The sequence below is a fragment of the Chanodichthys erythropterus genome, chromosome 15, assembly GCF_024489055.1.
Source record: "Chanodichthys erythropterus isolate Z2021 chromosome 15, ASM2448905v1, whole genome shotgun sequence".
Classification (NCBI taxonomy): domain Eukaryota; kingdom Metazoa; phylum Chordata; class Actinopteri; order Cypriniformes; family Xenocyprididae; genus Chanodichthys; species Chanodichthys erythropterus.
Genome location: NC_090235.1, coordinates 4,732,642 through 4,749,100, shown reverse-complemented (window position 1 = coordinate 4,749,100; position 16,459 = coordinate 4,732,642). Strand labels below are relative to the sequence as shown.

The 16,459-nt window shown below is 36.8% G+C and overlaps 1 protein-coding gene across 1 annotated transcript; it reads right to left on the bottom strand.

The window, feature by feature from the left end:
- Nucleotides 1-2,574: 2,574 nt before the first annotated feature.
- On the bottom strand, nucleotides 2,575-8,961 carry ing4 (inhibitor of growth family, member 4). Its single transcript, XM_067411459.1, has 8 exons — nucleotides 8,925-8,961; nucleotides 8,398-8,469; nucleotides 7,874-8,040; nucleotides 7,084-7,198; nucleotides 6,850-6,964; nucleotides 4,739-4,883; nucleotides 4,286-4,347; nucleotides 2,575-4,119 (listed from the first exon to the last, which is right to left on the bottom strand). The coding sequence occupies exons 1-8, from the start codon at nucleotides 8,959-8,961 to the stop codon at nucleotides 4,080-4,082; spliced, it is 753 nt and encodes a 250-aa protein (XP_067267560.1). The 3' UTR covers nucleotides 2,575-4,079.
- Between the last annotated feature and the right edge of the window lie 7,498 nt (nucleotides 8,962-16,459).

Below are 16,459 nucleotides of genomic sequence, written 5' to 3'. Positions count from 1 at the left end.
TAGGCCATAAAGAACAACAGATAACACTTTACTCTGTTTAATGCATTAACTAAGATTGAGCAATAGTTACATTTGATACAGAAAGTGTTATTTTTTGTTAATGTTAGTTAAGACATTTTTAGAAACACAACTGATCATTGTTAGTTTTATCTCAGGTCCATTAAATAAGTTATTTTGATTTTAGTAATGTTATTAAATAGTAACTAAGAAATTAACTTTAATTAATACTTTAAGTATTTTTATTGTCAGTTTAGTGATAATGAATTAACATGTTAACTAATGAAGCTGTATGTTTTCAAAGTTTTACTGAACAATAACAAATAATCAGAACATTTCTAATCATTATGGCATGTTGTAGTCCAGATTAAAATATAAAAATGTTTAGGTTTGAAATTAAATATCCTTTTAAGTCTTTTTTAAGTATTCAGTATTTGGTGCTGTGATGAACAACACTGAGATTACAAAAAAATGAATGGCTGTTTGAAGCATTTTAAAAACTTCACTAGCGCAGTTACTTTGTTTGCACGGTTTCCGTGGTAACCGCTGCACGCTGCTGTTCCATCAGCGCCCTCTGCTGTCAGAGAGTGAACGCGCACTTTCATTCGGCTCGTCTCCTTCACTGGTTCCGCCATGTGCTTCTCGTGCACGTTGGGATTGATTACATCTGAGCGCGTGTCCTTTTGACGCAGAATACAGCGGTGTTGTGCATTTTATACGATCGATGGGTAAAGTATTCTTAATTGCCTTATAAAAAAATAATAATTGGTAATAAATTATTATTTACGGTATTCTGAAGTGCCGACGATTACAATATCGTGCATATTCATTATCGCGATTTATCACATTACCGAATATCGGCACAAGTCTACTTAGAACATTAAAATATGCGGGTCAAATTGACCCATGAACGTAATAGTAATTTTGTGTGTTCATGTCAAAATCAACCCGATCTTGCGCCAATTTGTACATATTTGACAAGGTGGCTAATTCATACAAATTCGTATGAATGACCTACCCCTAACACTGCCCCTAAACCTACTCGTCACTGGGGTTTAGACAAATCGTATGAATTCGTACAAATTAGCCACCTCGTAAAATACATTAAAATTGCCATGAGATTGGGTTGGTCAAAACACATCAGAGTGCTGAAACTTGCATGCATGTACATGACCCTAAATGAGAAAAAGTCACAAAATTTCAAGAGAAACAATGTAGGTTGGATAGCATTTCAAATAGAAGAAAGAAATAATAGCTAATTTTTACCATTTGTGGCTGACAAAATATTTTTTTGTATTGAAATAAGTGGGAGAAAGCTCCTTTTTTAGCTTCATAGGGTAGTAAAAAACTAAAATAACAAAATATAACCAAAAAATATTATTTTGGGTCTGTATAGTTGCCTTAGTACATTAAAACATGCGGGTCAAATTGACCCATGAATGTAATAGTAATTTTGTGTGTACATGTCAAAACCAACCCGATCTCACGGCAATTCATATGTATTTTACGAGGTTGCTAATTTGTACAAATTCGTAAGACCTCACTCATACAAATTAGTATTTCTTAAGGTCTTAATATTCATATGAATTCATACGAATGACCTACCCCTACCCCTAAACCTACTCGTCACTGGAGTTTAGAAAATTGTATAAATTCATAGGAATTTGTACAAATTAGCCATCTCGTGAAATACGTACGAATTGGTCGAGAGATAGCATTGGTCAAAACACATCAGCGTGTTGAAACTTTGCATGCATGTTCATGGCCCTAAATGAGAAAAAGCCACAAATTTTCAAGAAAAAAAACATGGGTTAACCGATGTTTCCGACAATTCAAAAGTCAAAACGAGTCAAATTGGCCCGCAACAGTACATAAGGATTAAAGGCCCGTTGAAGAGTCTTGGAAAGTGCAGCATTATTCAATGTGTTGATGTAATTTCAACTGAAACAGGAAGACAGGGCGATATATCGAACAGCCCCGGCCCTTTTTTAAAATAGCCAATAGCGTTTTGTTTATATCACAGCTCGGCCAGGGCAGTTAAACTCAGTAAAACCTCTGTTTCCTTTTAAAATCAAATGGTTTCTCCTTCTAACCTCTGTGCCCGTGTCTCGGCCAGAGCAGACTGTGCTCGCGCTGAGGCGGTTCACGTTATACTAACGCGAAAACGGACTTCATTTGCGTCAAAGGAAAGCATATTTACACTGTCTGAATCATTCCCTATTTTCTATATAGTGCACTATGTGCCATTCACCATGTAGAAACTAGTAAATGTGTGAACAAACGGCCAGTTTTAGCCACAGCTTCATTGTCAATAGTGTAGGAGGGGGCAGGACTTCAGATTCTAGAGAGCATTTGATTGGACAGAAGATTTGAGAAGCTGAAGTGCGATGTGATGTCATGAAAATCCGTGATCCATTTTAGCGGAAGTGAGAGACTGAAAGTTTTGAATGCTTATATCTCCTAAATGCGAATTTGGTAATTGTTGAACACACCAGCTTATTCATAACATTAAGGCTAACATATTCATACTAAAAGCTTAAAAACTTTCAGGGGGACTTTAACACTTCTTTATTAACATTTCTACTTCTGAGATTATTTAAAATATTTTAAACTACGTTCATGACACATTTTTTTGACCATAACATTCAAAAACACCAGAAAAATGAAATAATGACCAGCAGACACAATGACACTTTCAGAATCAGGCATTGTTCATTTAGCATGGAAGACACCAGACCCAATATCTGACATAAGTACAGTACTCTAGAATATCAGGAACAATCAAATCACAAAGCAACAACACAAAGGCAAAAAACACATGACACAAACCCTTCATCATACACCAGACAATATAATCAATTAGAACCGGCAAAGCACACTGTGTAGCACCAGGTTATGAACTGTTTGCATTGTCTGACACACCTGTAATTGCTTTATTAAAACAACCAAATCTTAAATACAAGTTGATATCAACATTATTTGATTCTGACATCTTGCAAAAAGTATCATACTGCTTTAACGACGTCAACACAATGACTGGGAACCATTGTAAGCTCTACTGTGTATTTAACGCATTTAACCAAACCAATCTTTAATATATTCATAAGCACCAAAATCCAGTCGCAAAGAACCCCACTGCTTAACTCACAGCAATACTAGAGTTAATTCATAGTTTACAAAAGAAAATGCATTTAAATAATGACCAGGTGTCAGAGCGATTCAACTGAACGTTACATGCTGTGTTAATGCTTTTCAACAGTCTGGAATACGACCGAGTCAATACGATCGAAGTAGTGTGTAACAATAAGCACCATAAAAAAGCCTGCATTGAGATCTACAGTTGTGGAATGGACCTGAAGTGAAGAGGTGGTCTTCAAGTGCAGGATTTGTGAATGTAAGACAAAGACACAATAGTGGAAAGGCTCTGTACTGAGTGTGAGTAAAAATCAAGCTAAATGATCCCAGAGAGCAGCGATTTTTTTTTTGTTGTAATTGCTGGTTTGTCATATAAACATCTCAGATCTGGTGAGGTATGTTGATATAACTCTTGCCCTTTTATGCATATCGAAATGAGGAAATAAGTTAGGGATTGGTGTCAAGCCTGTTCTGGGACCTGTTAGGAAATTATCCTATATTAGAAACCGTCTGAGAAGGATACTGACATGTAGCAATTATCCAGTCTGGAATTAAAACCATAAAAAAGAACTGTGAGATCGAGTGTTGATATGCTCCCTGACTGTTTTGACTGTTGAGTTCATGTGTTTAAAATGAGCTTTAAAAAAAGACAATCCAAATAAACAAACCCAAAATATAAGAATATAAAATAATGCAGAACCAAAAATACTCCATAACAAAAGTCATCTTCATTATCACATAAATTAAAAACTACACCTCCTTCATCTTCCCCCGTCATCTCTTCTCTTACTGTCTGGCTAAGAGAGGGATGTGAAGATGGAAAAGAGGACGACAAGCACCAGATTAAGCAGAGAGTGGATCTATATTAGTGTCTATGGAGGGCTTTAAAAACACTTTCAACCCTTGTGTCTGCCTCTACCTCCCTCTCTATGAATTCTTTTGTATGTTCATTTTTTCTTCCGCTCCTGTGAACATCTTGGGCAGTACCTGATGTAGAAGGAAAATGAGGCAAATGTTGAAATATACAAGTAAACCGTTATTCAGTATTGCTTTATTTAGTGAGTTACTTCAGACTGAAATGTCTTTTTTTACACTGATGTCTGGCAACATTGAATTGCATCAGTTTCAAAGGCAAAATCACATGACTACTAACCATTTCCCCCTGGGCTTGGTGGTCAGACCCACACAGGCAAAGTGGAACCACTCGATAGAACACTAAAGAAAGAGAAACACACATATTTAACATTAGCATATTAACTGAATATAAATGTATAACAACAAAAGATTTGATAGGCTACTCATCATAGAACATGCAGGTAAAAAGGGCATGACATGCACATTTTTAAATCATAACATGTAAATTTATATTGTTGCCAGTGGTGTACTCATCAAAAATATAACTCGCAAATTAATATTTTTGGTCGCAAATATGACCGTTTTTTTCACAGCCCTGGTACATGACCAGATATTTAACCTCCATTTTAACTTTTAATAGTGAAATAAATATAATAAAATAAAGAAATATCTATATGTGAGCAATAAGATATGAGAGGCTGCGAGTGTGTTGGCCTCTGTCTGAGTGCATTAAATGAGGAAGGAGACTCACATCTGTATTGTCACAGCCAATCATCTCTCCGTATGAAACCTGGTGGCAGAGGCAATAGGTGGGCTCGTTGGGGTCCACTGGCATGTCCAACACATCTGAGGGGTGCACGTTCCCAAAGTTCACAGCTGGGGTTGAAAACTCAGAGCTGGAAGGTAAAAGGAAATAGTAAATCTGAATTCCATTTTTTCCACTTCTGAGTCTTAATACAATTTTATTATATTTCAGAATGGCTTTTTTTGTGTATTTCGCCTCTTTTATCGACAGACCGTAGGGCAAACTCTAACCCTTTGGTATTACTAAACATTAAAAATGTATTTCAAAACAACTGAAATATTTATGTGCATGTTGGGAGGCTCTAGTTCCAATCTCCTTTGAAATCTATTCAACATCACAAACAGAGTCTATGACTTATAGTCTAAACAAATCTCTATTAAAAGATGAAAAATAAAACATAACATATCCTGTCTGTGGCACATATACTACCGTTCAAAAGTTTGGGATCTGTAAGATTAAATAAAAAAAAGAAAACGTTTTTGAAAGAAGTCTCTTATGCTTATCAAGCTTGCATTTATTTTAAACCAAAAAATGCAGTAAAAATAGTCATATTTTGAAATATTATCACAAATTAAAATAACTGTTTTAACTGTATAACTGGTCATTTATTCCTATGATTCAGTGTCAAATGATCCTTCAGAAATCATTCTAATATGCTGATTTGCTGCTCAAGAAACAGATCTTATTATCAACATTGAAAACTGATTGTGCTGCTTAATATTTTTGTGGAAACACTGATACATTTTTTTTCAGGATTTTCTGATGAATAGAAAGTTCTAAAGAAGTGCATTTATTTGAAATAGAATAGATCAGTGGTTCCCAAACTTTTTAGCTTGGAGTACCCCTGAAGGGATTACCATCTTTCTGAGTACCCCCTCTCTTCCACTTCGACTGCAGTCACACCTTTACCATTAAGGGACAATATTTGCCCCCTATATTGATTTTCCAGTGCATTTTTTTTAGCTTTATGCATAACTTTATAAAATAAATAATGTTTAAAAAAAAATGCCCAATAGAGAAATAAGTAATGACGGTAAAACTAAGTAAAACTTTTAAATATTAAACCAAAACCGCCAGTAGGTGGCAGCAAGTCACTGTTTTTATGAGTGAGTCATCGAGTCATTCATTCATTAACGAAGCAAGTGGCTGTGAATGAATCATTGAATCATTGACTCTCACGATTCGTTCAAAGCCGCAGAATTGTTCGCGAAACACAGACCTGTGTTCTAGTTCTGCTGTGGTTTTCATCACAACTATTATTTAATTGCAAAATAGAGTAAATACTGACAGTACTATGTTTAAAATTTACGTTTTATTTTTTGACCTGTTGCATAATAATGCCACGTTTGCAGTCATGTGGATATTTGGGAACAATTGCATTCTTGTTCGTTATCATCATTAAATACAAGAACTCACACAAGGTATGTTTTTGTATCGGAGAAAGTTTGAGTCTTAAATCGAAATTAATCCCATTATCTGGGTCTATATTTGTTCTTCATGCGAGTAAGTGCTAAATCTCTACTTTTACAAAGGAGAACGACAGTAATTTAGCGCGATTTAAGGCAGCAGATTCTACACGCAATCTATCATATGCATGCTGCTTGTTTGGATACAGTAATTTTTGACTGCAAATGATGAGGTAATTTGATTAAATGTACTGAATTTACGACATTTTTGAAGTTAGAAATACATGCTCGTTTTTAATATTATTTTAAGGTAGAATTAAATGAACTACTCAGCATTTTGTTCGCGTACCCCCTTTTGTTACCTCACGTACCCCAGTTTGGGAACCACTGGAATAGATATAGTCTTTACTGTCAATTTTGATAAATTTAGCTGTCCTTGTTGAATAAAACTATTACCTTATTTCAAAAAACAAAACAAAACACAACCTTTGAATAGTAGTATTTATGTTCTAAGTGTACAAAGCAGAAATGTTTTATTACAAAGGCAAACCAGTTGGAAAAGTATTATTTCTGCAATTCTGTTTGGTGTCATAAGCGGCACACTTTAATTATACAAACAGAATTATCATAGAGAACGTGTGTGATTCTCACCTTTGCGTGAGTTTGACCTTCTTTTGTCCGCTCTTGGAGCTGCAGTCATCGTCAGAGTTCTTCACCTTTGACCTAGTGCGAGTCACCTCCTTCTTCTTGGGTCCTCGATGATCACCTTCAAACAATAAACAACCATCAGAAACACTGTTGATGTACAGAGATTCACATAAGAGATGTACACGTGCCAGAACAGCACTAATGGATATAAGCACCAATCCAAAGCACAACACTCACTCTTGTTGCCCTTGCTGGAGGTAGAGTCGTAATCGGTGCTTTCTATCTGTTTCTCCTTGAGGTCGGCCTCAAAGCGAGCCAGGTCTGTATCCAACCTTCGGATATGCTTATCCACCTAAAAGTATAGAATAAATGAAGTGTGAAACATCATATGGAGATATAAAGGAACTAAATGTATATTATAATAACATTTTACAATATATTTAATATTCACTATTATTAAACAGTTTGGGTTGATATTATTTTTTAAATGGTTTTGATAGAAGTCTCTTATGCTCACCATTTGATAAAAGTCAGTAATATTGTGAAATATTATCACAATTTAAAATAACTGTTTTCAATTTTAACATATTTTAAAATGTAATTAATTCCTATGATGCAAAGCTGAATTTTCAGCATCATTACTCCAGTGTTCAGTATCACATGATCCTTCAGAAATCATACTAATATGATGATTTGCTGCTCAAGGCAGACTGAGCTGCTTAATATTTTTGAGGAAACTGTGATACTTTTTTTCAGGATACTTTTATCAACAGAAAATAAAAAAAAAACAGCATTTATTTGAAACTGATTTTTTGTAAAATTATAAATGTCTTTCTGGCCACTTTTGATCACTTTAATGCATCCTTGCTGAATAAAAGTATTAATTTATATATAAATATATATATAATAATATATATATAAACTTTTGCAAGTTAGTGCACATTTATAAGAAAATATAATATATAAACACAATTTGCAGTAGTTATAATAGTTCATTAGCAAGGAGTAAATGCAAATTCACACTAACCATCTCATAGGTTTGCATCGCAAGCTGGACCTTGTCATCTCCAAACTCCTTGCACTTCCCATAAGACTGCTGGATTTGTCTTAACAGCGAAAGCTTCTGTTCGGAGGACAACGTCCGAGCGTTAGCTGTGTATTCACGAGCCAGAGAATCAATCTGCCCTTTCAGATCTACAGAAAGAAGAAATGTAATGGTTACACGTTAGTTTAGGATGCCCATGTTACAATGTAATTATACAAATTGGTACTGAGTAATATTAATAAACAACATGCCCTTACTATATGATTAGGTTTGGTTTAGAGCTAGTTGCTTGTAATTTTGCAATTTACTGTTATGCAATTATGTGATTTACTGTTATTACTGTAGTACGTACATGTAAGATGTGTTAGACACTTCAAAATACCACTTTAGAAGAGATTTACTATTCCACACAATCAGTCACGAAATATAAACATGTAATATCGACATAAAGATTTTATTCTATATTACTGTATTGATTTAGAGGCAGGTCTACAGTGTATACTCACCCTCTGTCCTCTGGTCCAGATCTCGCATCAGCTGGAAGTTCCTTTGCAGTTCAAAAGGCAGATTCTCTATGCCTAAACAGATCAAATGACATATAAATCTTCTACACTAATATCAATCCCATAATAAATAGGTCCAAAAGGCTCTGCGCATTTGAAAACCAGCACTACAGTAAACGATTTCCATCTGTATGAGCGCAAGCGAACTCGATAGTGCTTTATTGTTCCCTGATATTTAATTGTTTAAATAGCAGCAACATTACATTGTCACATTCATCGGCACCGCACCCACCAAACTTATCAACAAAACCATCCTTCACATCATAACACTGTTTACATATACCGTTAGCCCGTTAGCTTCAGAGCCCAATAACCGTACTAATGTCTTATTAGCGCTGTTTTATATCGTTGCGCGATCGTTTTATTGTAAATTGTGTATGTGGGTGAAACGTGCAGACATGCTGAACACTGTGAACTCGGAATCTGTTTATTTATGGGGATGAACATCGAAACAAAGACAATAGTCTTACTGTCCAAATAGTGCTCTAGATACATTCCAGCCGCCATCTTGACAAACACAAATAAAGGTTCTTCCGGTATCACCGGAAGAGGGGCTACGAGGGGGAGGGGTCATGAGTAGGGGGTGTCTGTTGACCCCTTTCATCTACTTGAAAGTATGATGAAATAGAATGATAAAAATCCTCTTTGGATGTTCAGAGATATGGTAAATAGCAAAATCTAAAAGATACCAGAACGTAATCATTTTGAACATTTTGGAGAGTATGAGATACACTTAGCAAAAGAATAGAGTGAAATCAACACCAACTGTGGTCGTTGTTGTTTGAGTCTCCTTTTTATGATGGGCCACACATTTTCAATAAGAGACAGATCTGGACTGCAGGCCAGTCAAGCACATCCACTCTGTAGAATTTCTACGAAACCACTCTGTTTTTAGCATGTGCAGAATGAGGCATGGCATTGTCTTGCTTCCCAGGAAAGATGCCATCTTGATGGCAGTATGTTCTGTACAATCCCAATATTCTCCTCCATGTCAATGGTACCATCACACATGTGCAAGTCACCCATGCCGTTTGCACTGATGCACCCCCGCCATACCATGACAGATGTTTGCTTGCACCTGCAGCTGATGCAAGTCTGGATGATCTCTTTTGTCTCTGGGACTGAGAACTTGATGTCCATTTTTCCCAAAACCAAAGTGAAACATGGACTCCTGACCACAGCACACATTTCTCTCTTTTGGACCATCTGAGATGTGTTCAGGCCCAACATCTCTGCATAGAATTAATGTAAAGCGTTCTCCTTGTGTAACATAGATTCAAGTTGCATTTCTTCATTGGCAGACTGTGTTGAGTGCCAATGGTTTTACAAAGTACTCCAGAGCCCATGTGGCTATATATATACACAGTAGCATGATGGTTTCTAATGCAGTGCCATGCATCTGAAGGCTTGAAGGTCACGCACAGTCAACAGATGTTTCCTGCTTTGCCCTAGACAGCATGAGATTTCTTTGGATTACCTGAATCTTTTCACAATATTTTGTTTGGAAAATGGTGAAAGGCCTAAATTCTTTGCAATCTTTCACTGAGAAATGTGATTTTTGAATCAATTCTCTCATGAAATTTGTCACAAAGTGTTGAGCCATGATGCTTGCAAAGACCGAACCTTTGGTGGATCTTCCATTTAGACCCAATCACAATACCCTCAACCTCACCAACGTGCTAATAGCGGACTGTTTCAAAACTGTTTAACATGCAAATAGTCTTTTATTTTGCCTCTGTCCCAAATTTTTTGGAGTGTGTTGCAGCCATCAAAATCAAAATTTGTTTATATTTACAAAATACTATTGAGTTGGTCAGTGAAAACTTTGGAAATCTTTTCTTTGTACTTTTGTCAGTTAAATAAAGGTCCAAAATAATTAACAAATCCCAGATTCTTATTTTTATTGCATTTTACAAAATGTCCCAACTGTTCTGGAAATAGGGTTGTAATTAATTTAAAAAATATTTTTGAAATTATTCTTCCCCCTATTTAAAGTTATAAGGTTACATCATTTTAACATCAGTTGTTAAATTTTGATTTAAAATATATAATATTTATATAATTTAAAATTGTTCTATAGTCTACACAGTGTTTAATGCAATTACATCAAAAGTAACTAATTAAATTACAGAAAAAAAAGTAATCCCTTTACTTTTTCAAGGGTATATGACATTATATTATATTGAATATCAAAGGTCTGTCTTTTTGCTTTTTGTTAATGAGGAATTTGTGGACACATCAACGTTTGTAAAAAAAGAAAAAGAAAAAAAAGTTTTTATTTTGAAGTGAAAAGATAAAATTAGACTCTTGGGGTAAGATGCCCTTATACCTGTCCATAAGAGCAAATTAACCTTTCAGATGAATCTCTTTTACTGCTGCCATTTCTAGCATCAGTTATTCTATTATTCTGGTAGGGGCTATCTTAAAAAAAATAAGTAATATGAGAACTAAATTAGTGCATCATAATACTGCACAAGCTAAAATGTCTTCTCTAAAAATTTTACAAATTAAAAGTAATTACATGTTGTTAAGGTGAGCATCTCTTGCCATATTTCCCAACTGTGGTCATGTGACAACATGTAGCATACTGCTTTAGTTGCATAGTTTCACACACTAGGTACTTTTTTTTTAATTCATGCAGTATACTAACATTCCAATCTGAACACAGCCCTTTAGGACTATAGTGTACATCAAAAGTGTCATTTTTTTTTTTAGGACAACATTTTTATGTCACACAGGACCTTAATGGTTCCCTCTCATAAGGCCTGAATAATTTTTTTCCCTCAGATTTGTCAAAATCAGATTGTTTTAGTTTTCATGACCTTACCAGCATAATCTATTCTCTATTTTTATTTAATAGCTTTTCCTGGCATGTAGTCTGTAGTTTTCACCAGAAGAGGGCAATAGTCAATAGTCTTCAAACTGTTCAGCAAGAGAACCTGGAGATTGAGCTCCAGGGAGTATCGTTATACAGCCAAACTCTCCCAGTACAGTCATTATTACAATAAACACATAACAGAAGTGAAGATGACAGCCAGTCTACAGTATAGCAGTTAAGATTCGAAATTGTGTTGTGCAGTATGGAGAGGATACTCAATCTCATTTAAGCAAGAGCTGGCACAATATGTCACCCCACAGGACTGCCAAAAGAACATAATTTCTCCTGCTTTCCCAATCGAGATGCATGTCTAAACAGGCTTCCTCTTTATTTTAAAATTGCTTGGCCTTGTATTCGCATATATTTTCAGGACTTTGTCTGGTGAGCACGCCACTGTGAATCAGCTGTGCTGCCGAATCATGTTTTCTAAAATAGCATTAGATGAGCGTAATTAAGATCTAGCGAGATTATTACTTGCAAAGTACAATTTAAGAACGCCATTATTTGCATGCTGATTTGCTTCTGCTTTTTTCTCTCGAAGCACTTTCCATTTTTAAAAGCACTTTTTTTTAAAACCTAAGCAGGCACATAATGTCAGTTCAGATAAAGCAGCTCACAAAGTTTCCGTATAATTTTGCCTTGCTAACACCCATGTATCATATGAAGTATTAAGGGAGGACTCTCTGTTTAGAGTGTTGTCAGTGGTCTCCCTCAAGGAGAAATTACTGTGGCAATGCTAATAAGCATTTATGCTCCCTTGAGCAAATTAAGAAGGGGGAAGACAAGCACTCTTTCCTAGACAGAGTAGTAATCGCAATGCCCATGGCGCTCATTTAGGGTAGCATGCCATCAAATTATTTGAGTGACTTGATTTCCACCGTTATTACTGCTTGAGACTATCAGGGGACATTGGTTACGAGAAATACTTTATATTGTGAATGCTTTTTTCCCCCTTCTTGAGCAAATGAAGATGCAAAGCAACAAGCTACTCATTGAGCTGAACTGTGAAATGTGCTGGAATGTATTTATATGCAGAAGTATTCAAAACACCTCAAGTAGAAAATACATTAGCAGGCCAGAAATTTAAATATAATACTTTTATTCAGCCATTTTGCTCACATTGTTTATCACACTGCTCAAAAAAATTTAAATAATACTTTTTAATCAGAGAATAGCATCAAGTCAGTTAAACTCTTGGGATATTGATCTGGTCAGTTAAGTAGCAGAGGGTGTTAATCAGTTTCAGCTGCTTTGGTGTAAATTAAATTAACAACAGGTGCAGTAGATGGGCAAAAATGAGACAACCGCCAGTGTTGGGGAAGCTACTCTGAAATTGTAGTTTGACAAGCTACAAGCTACTCATAAATTATAGTTAAACTACTGTCAAGCTACCCTTTTGAAAAAGTAGTTAACTACACTACAAGTTACTATCAAAAAGAAGCTAGCTACATTGAAACTACTTTGAATTTTTTTTTTTTTTTTTTTTTTAAATGACATAGCTTATTACAAATAATTGGATAACTGTTCATGAAGAATGTTTAAGCAAGATGTTTGGGGTTTAAAACAAAGCAATTCACTACAATTATGATTTCAAAGTGTACTGTTTTATTTTGTAAACTATATCAAAAGATACAATACTCACACTGTCTTTCTTTGCATGCTTTATATATAATACATTCAGAATTTTAATATAAATTTTGTTTTTCATGTTATGAGAGGACCGACCACAATTGCACTCTGCAGTTTCAGAAGTGATTTCTACATATAAATGCAGGATTCATGCTCAAAATTGCTACCATAACTATAACACGGGACAAAAATATGCAAGAATAAGAATAAGAATAAGAAATGTAAATGCAGACTAGAAAAATATTAGAATTTTTGTATCAATATTTTTGAAATTCTATTCCAGTTATTTGTAAAATTACTTAATCTTAAATGTCTCACTATACATTTCTATTCTTATTATGGTGGAGCCGTTGTTTACACATTACATCTGCACTTTATTATAACACCATCACTGATTTCAGAGGCACACTCAATGATTTGATTCTGGAACCGGATCTGCACTTAAACCGAACCGGAGCTTAAATTGGATACACAGAAAAATGCAGGTTAAACTCACAGCACATGCAGTTATAAAGCTTTCATGTGCTTCTCGCGTGAACATTATTATACCCGAGCAACCGTTTTTATTAGATCAGCCTTTGCCGTGTGATAAGTGCACTAAGCTAAAACGCGATTTTGTTTTCTGTTCAGTTGACGGATGCTTTGTCCTTTACATAATCATCAGGCGATCTCTTCTTGATGAACTGCTGATGAACTGATAAAGCCGCAAGATGCATTATATAACAATATATGGCGGTAATGCACGATTTTAGTTCGTGATCTGAAGACGCTAAAGACGAACTCGTCAGAACGCAAAACGGATTGTAGCTTGTAGCTTTTGGTCGCTCTACACCGATACTTGCTGGAACTACTGGAAAAGCTACACTGTTTTAAAAGTAACTGAACTACATACAAGCTACTGAAAAATGTAGTTAAACTAGTAGCGCCGCTACATGTAGTTAACTACTCCCTAACACTGACAACCGCCAAAACAGGAATGGTTTTACAGGTGGAGGCCTCTGACATTTTTTTCCCTACTCATCTTTTCTGACTGTTTTTCACTAGTTTTGCATTTGGCTAGGGTCAGTGCCACTACTGGTAGCACGAAGCAATACCTTGACCCTACAGATGTTGCACATGCCATCCAACTCCTCCAGGATGGCACATCAATGCATGCCATTGCCAGAAGGTTTGCTGTGTCTCCCAGCACAGTCTTAAGAGCATGGAGGAGATTCCAGGAGACAGGCAGTTAGGAGATCTGGACAGGGCTGTAGAAGGTTCTTAACCTATCAGCAGGACCGGTATCTACTCCTTTGTGCAAGGAGGAACGGGATGAACACTGCCAGAGCCCTACAAAATGACCTCCGGCAGGCCACTGGTGTGAATGTCCCTGACCAAACAATCAGAAACAGACTTCATGAGGCTGGCCTGAGGGCCCAACGTCCTCTAGTGGGCCCTGTGCTCACTGCCTGGCACCGTGGAGCTTGATTGGCATATGCCATTGAACACCAGAATGGGCAGGTCCGCCACTAGCGCCCTGTGCTTTTCAGATGAGAGCAGGTTCACCCTGAGCACATGTGACAGACGTGAAAAGGACTGGAGAAGTCGTGGAGAACGTTATGCTGCCTGTAACATCATTCAGCGTGAACGGTTTGGTGGTAGGTCAATGATGGTCTGGGGAGGCATATTCATGAGGGGACGCATAGACCTCTACAGGTTAGACAATGACATCCTGACTGCCTTTAGGTATCAGGATGAAATCCTTGGACCCATTGTCAGACCCTACGCTGGTGCAGTGAATCCTGGGTTCCTCTTGGTGCATGACAATGCCCGGGCTCATGTGACGAGAGTATGCAGGCAGTTCCTGGAGGATGAAGGAATTAATACTATTGAATGGACCCCATGCTTGTCTGACCTAAATCCAATAGAACACCTCTGGGACATATGTTTCAGTCCATCCGACGCCACCAGGTTGCACCTCAGACTGAGTGATGCCCTGGTCCGGATCTTTGGGAGGAAATACCCCAGGACACCATCCGTTGTCTCATTAGGAGCATGCCCCGATGTTGTCAGGCATACAAGCACGTGGGGGCCATACAAACTACTGAGTACCATTTTGAGTTGCTGCAATGAAATTTCAGCAAAATGGACTAGCCTGCTGCATCACTTTTTCACTTAGATTTTTGGGGTGTCTTTGAATTTAGTCCTCTGTAGGTTGATAATTTTCATTTCCATCGAGCGATGTGGCATCCTTTCATTTCTAACACATTACCCAGTCCGTATCAGTTTAGATATCCAGCATGATATTTTCCCCCATTGAGATCTGATGTGTTTTCAATGTGTTCCTTTGTGTTTATTTTTTTGAGCAGTGTATATTACATTATATTATATTATATTATACTCTCACCAGCCACTTTATTAGTTACATCTGTTCAATTGCACTTTAACGAAAATATCTAATCAGCCACTTACATGACAGCAACTCAATGCATTTAGGAATATAAACATAGGCAATCTGCTGAGGTTCAAACTGGGCATCAGAATGGGGAAGGAAGTTGATTTAAGTGGATTTGAACATGGCATGATTGTTGGTGCCAGACGGGCTAGTCTGAGTATTTCAGAAACCGCTAATCTACTGGGATTTACACACACTGTCTCTAGGGTTTACAGAGAATGGTCCAAAAAACAGAAAATATTCAGTGAAAATTTCTTGTTGATGCAAGTGGTCAGAGGAGAATGACCAGACTGATTTGAGCTGTTAGAAAGGCAACAGTAACTCAATAACCACTCGTTAAAACCGAGGTCTGCAGAAGAGCATCTCTGAATGACAACATGTCAAACCTTGAAGCAGATGGGCCACAGCAGCAGAAGACACACCAGATGCCACTCCTGTCAGCTAAGAACAGTAAACTGAAGCTACAAATCGCACAGGCTCTCCAAAATTGGACAATAGAAGATTGGAAAAATGTTGTCTGGTCTGATGAGTCTCGATTTCTGTTGTGACATTCAGTAGGGTCAGAATTTATTGTAAACAGCATGAAAGCATGGAACCATCCTGCCTTGTATCAATGGTTCAGGCTGGGTTAGGGATATTTTCTTAGTACCAAAATTGAGAATTGCTTAAATGCCGTAATGCATTGTTGTTGACCATGTCCATCCCTTTATGACCTCAGTGTATCCATCTTCCAATGGCTACTTCCAGCAGGATAACACACCATGTCACAAAGCTCAGATCATCTCAAACTGGTTTCTTGAACATGACAATGAGTTCACTAAACTCAAATGGCTTCCACAGTCACCAAACCTCAATCCAATAGAGCACCTTTGGAATGTGATGGAATGGGAGATTCACATCATGGATGTGCAGCTGACAAATCTGCAACAACTGGGTCAAGCTTTCATGTCAATATGGACCAAAATTTATGAGGAATGTTTACAGAACCTTGTTGAATCTATGCTATCAACAATTAAGGCAGTTCTGAAGGTAAACCCAGTACCAGCAAGGTGTACCTACTAAAG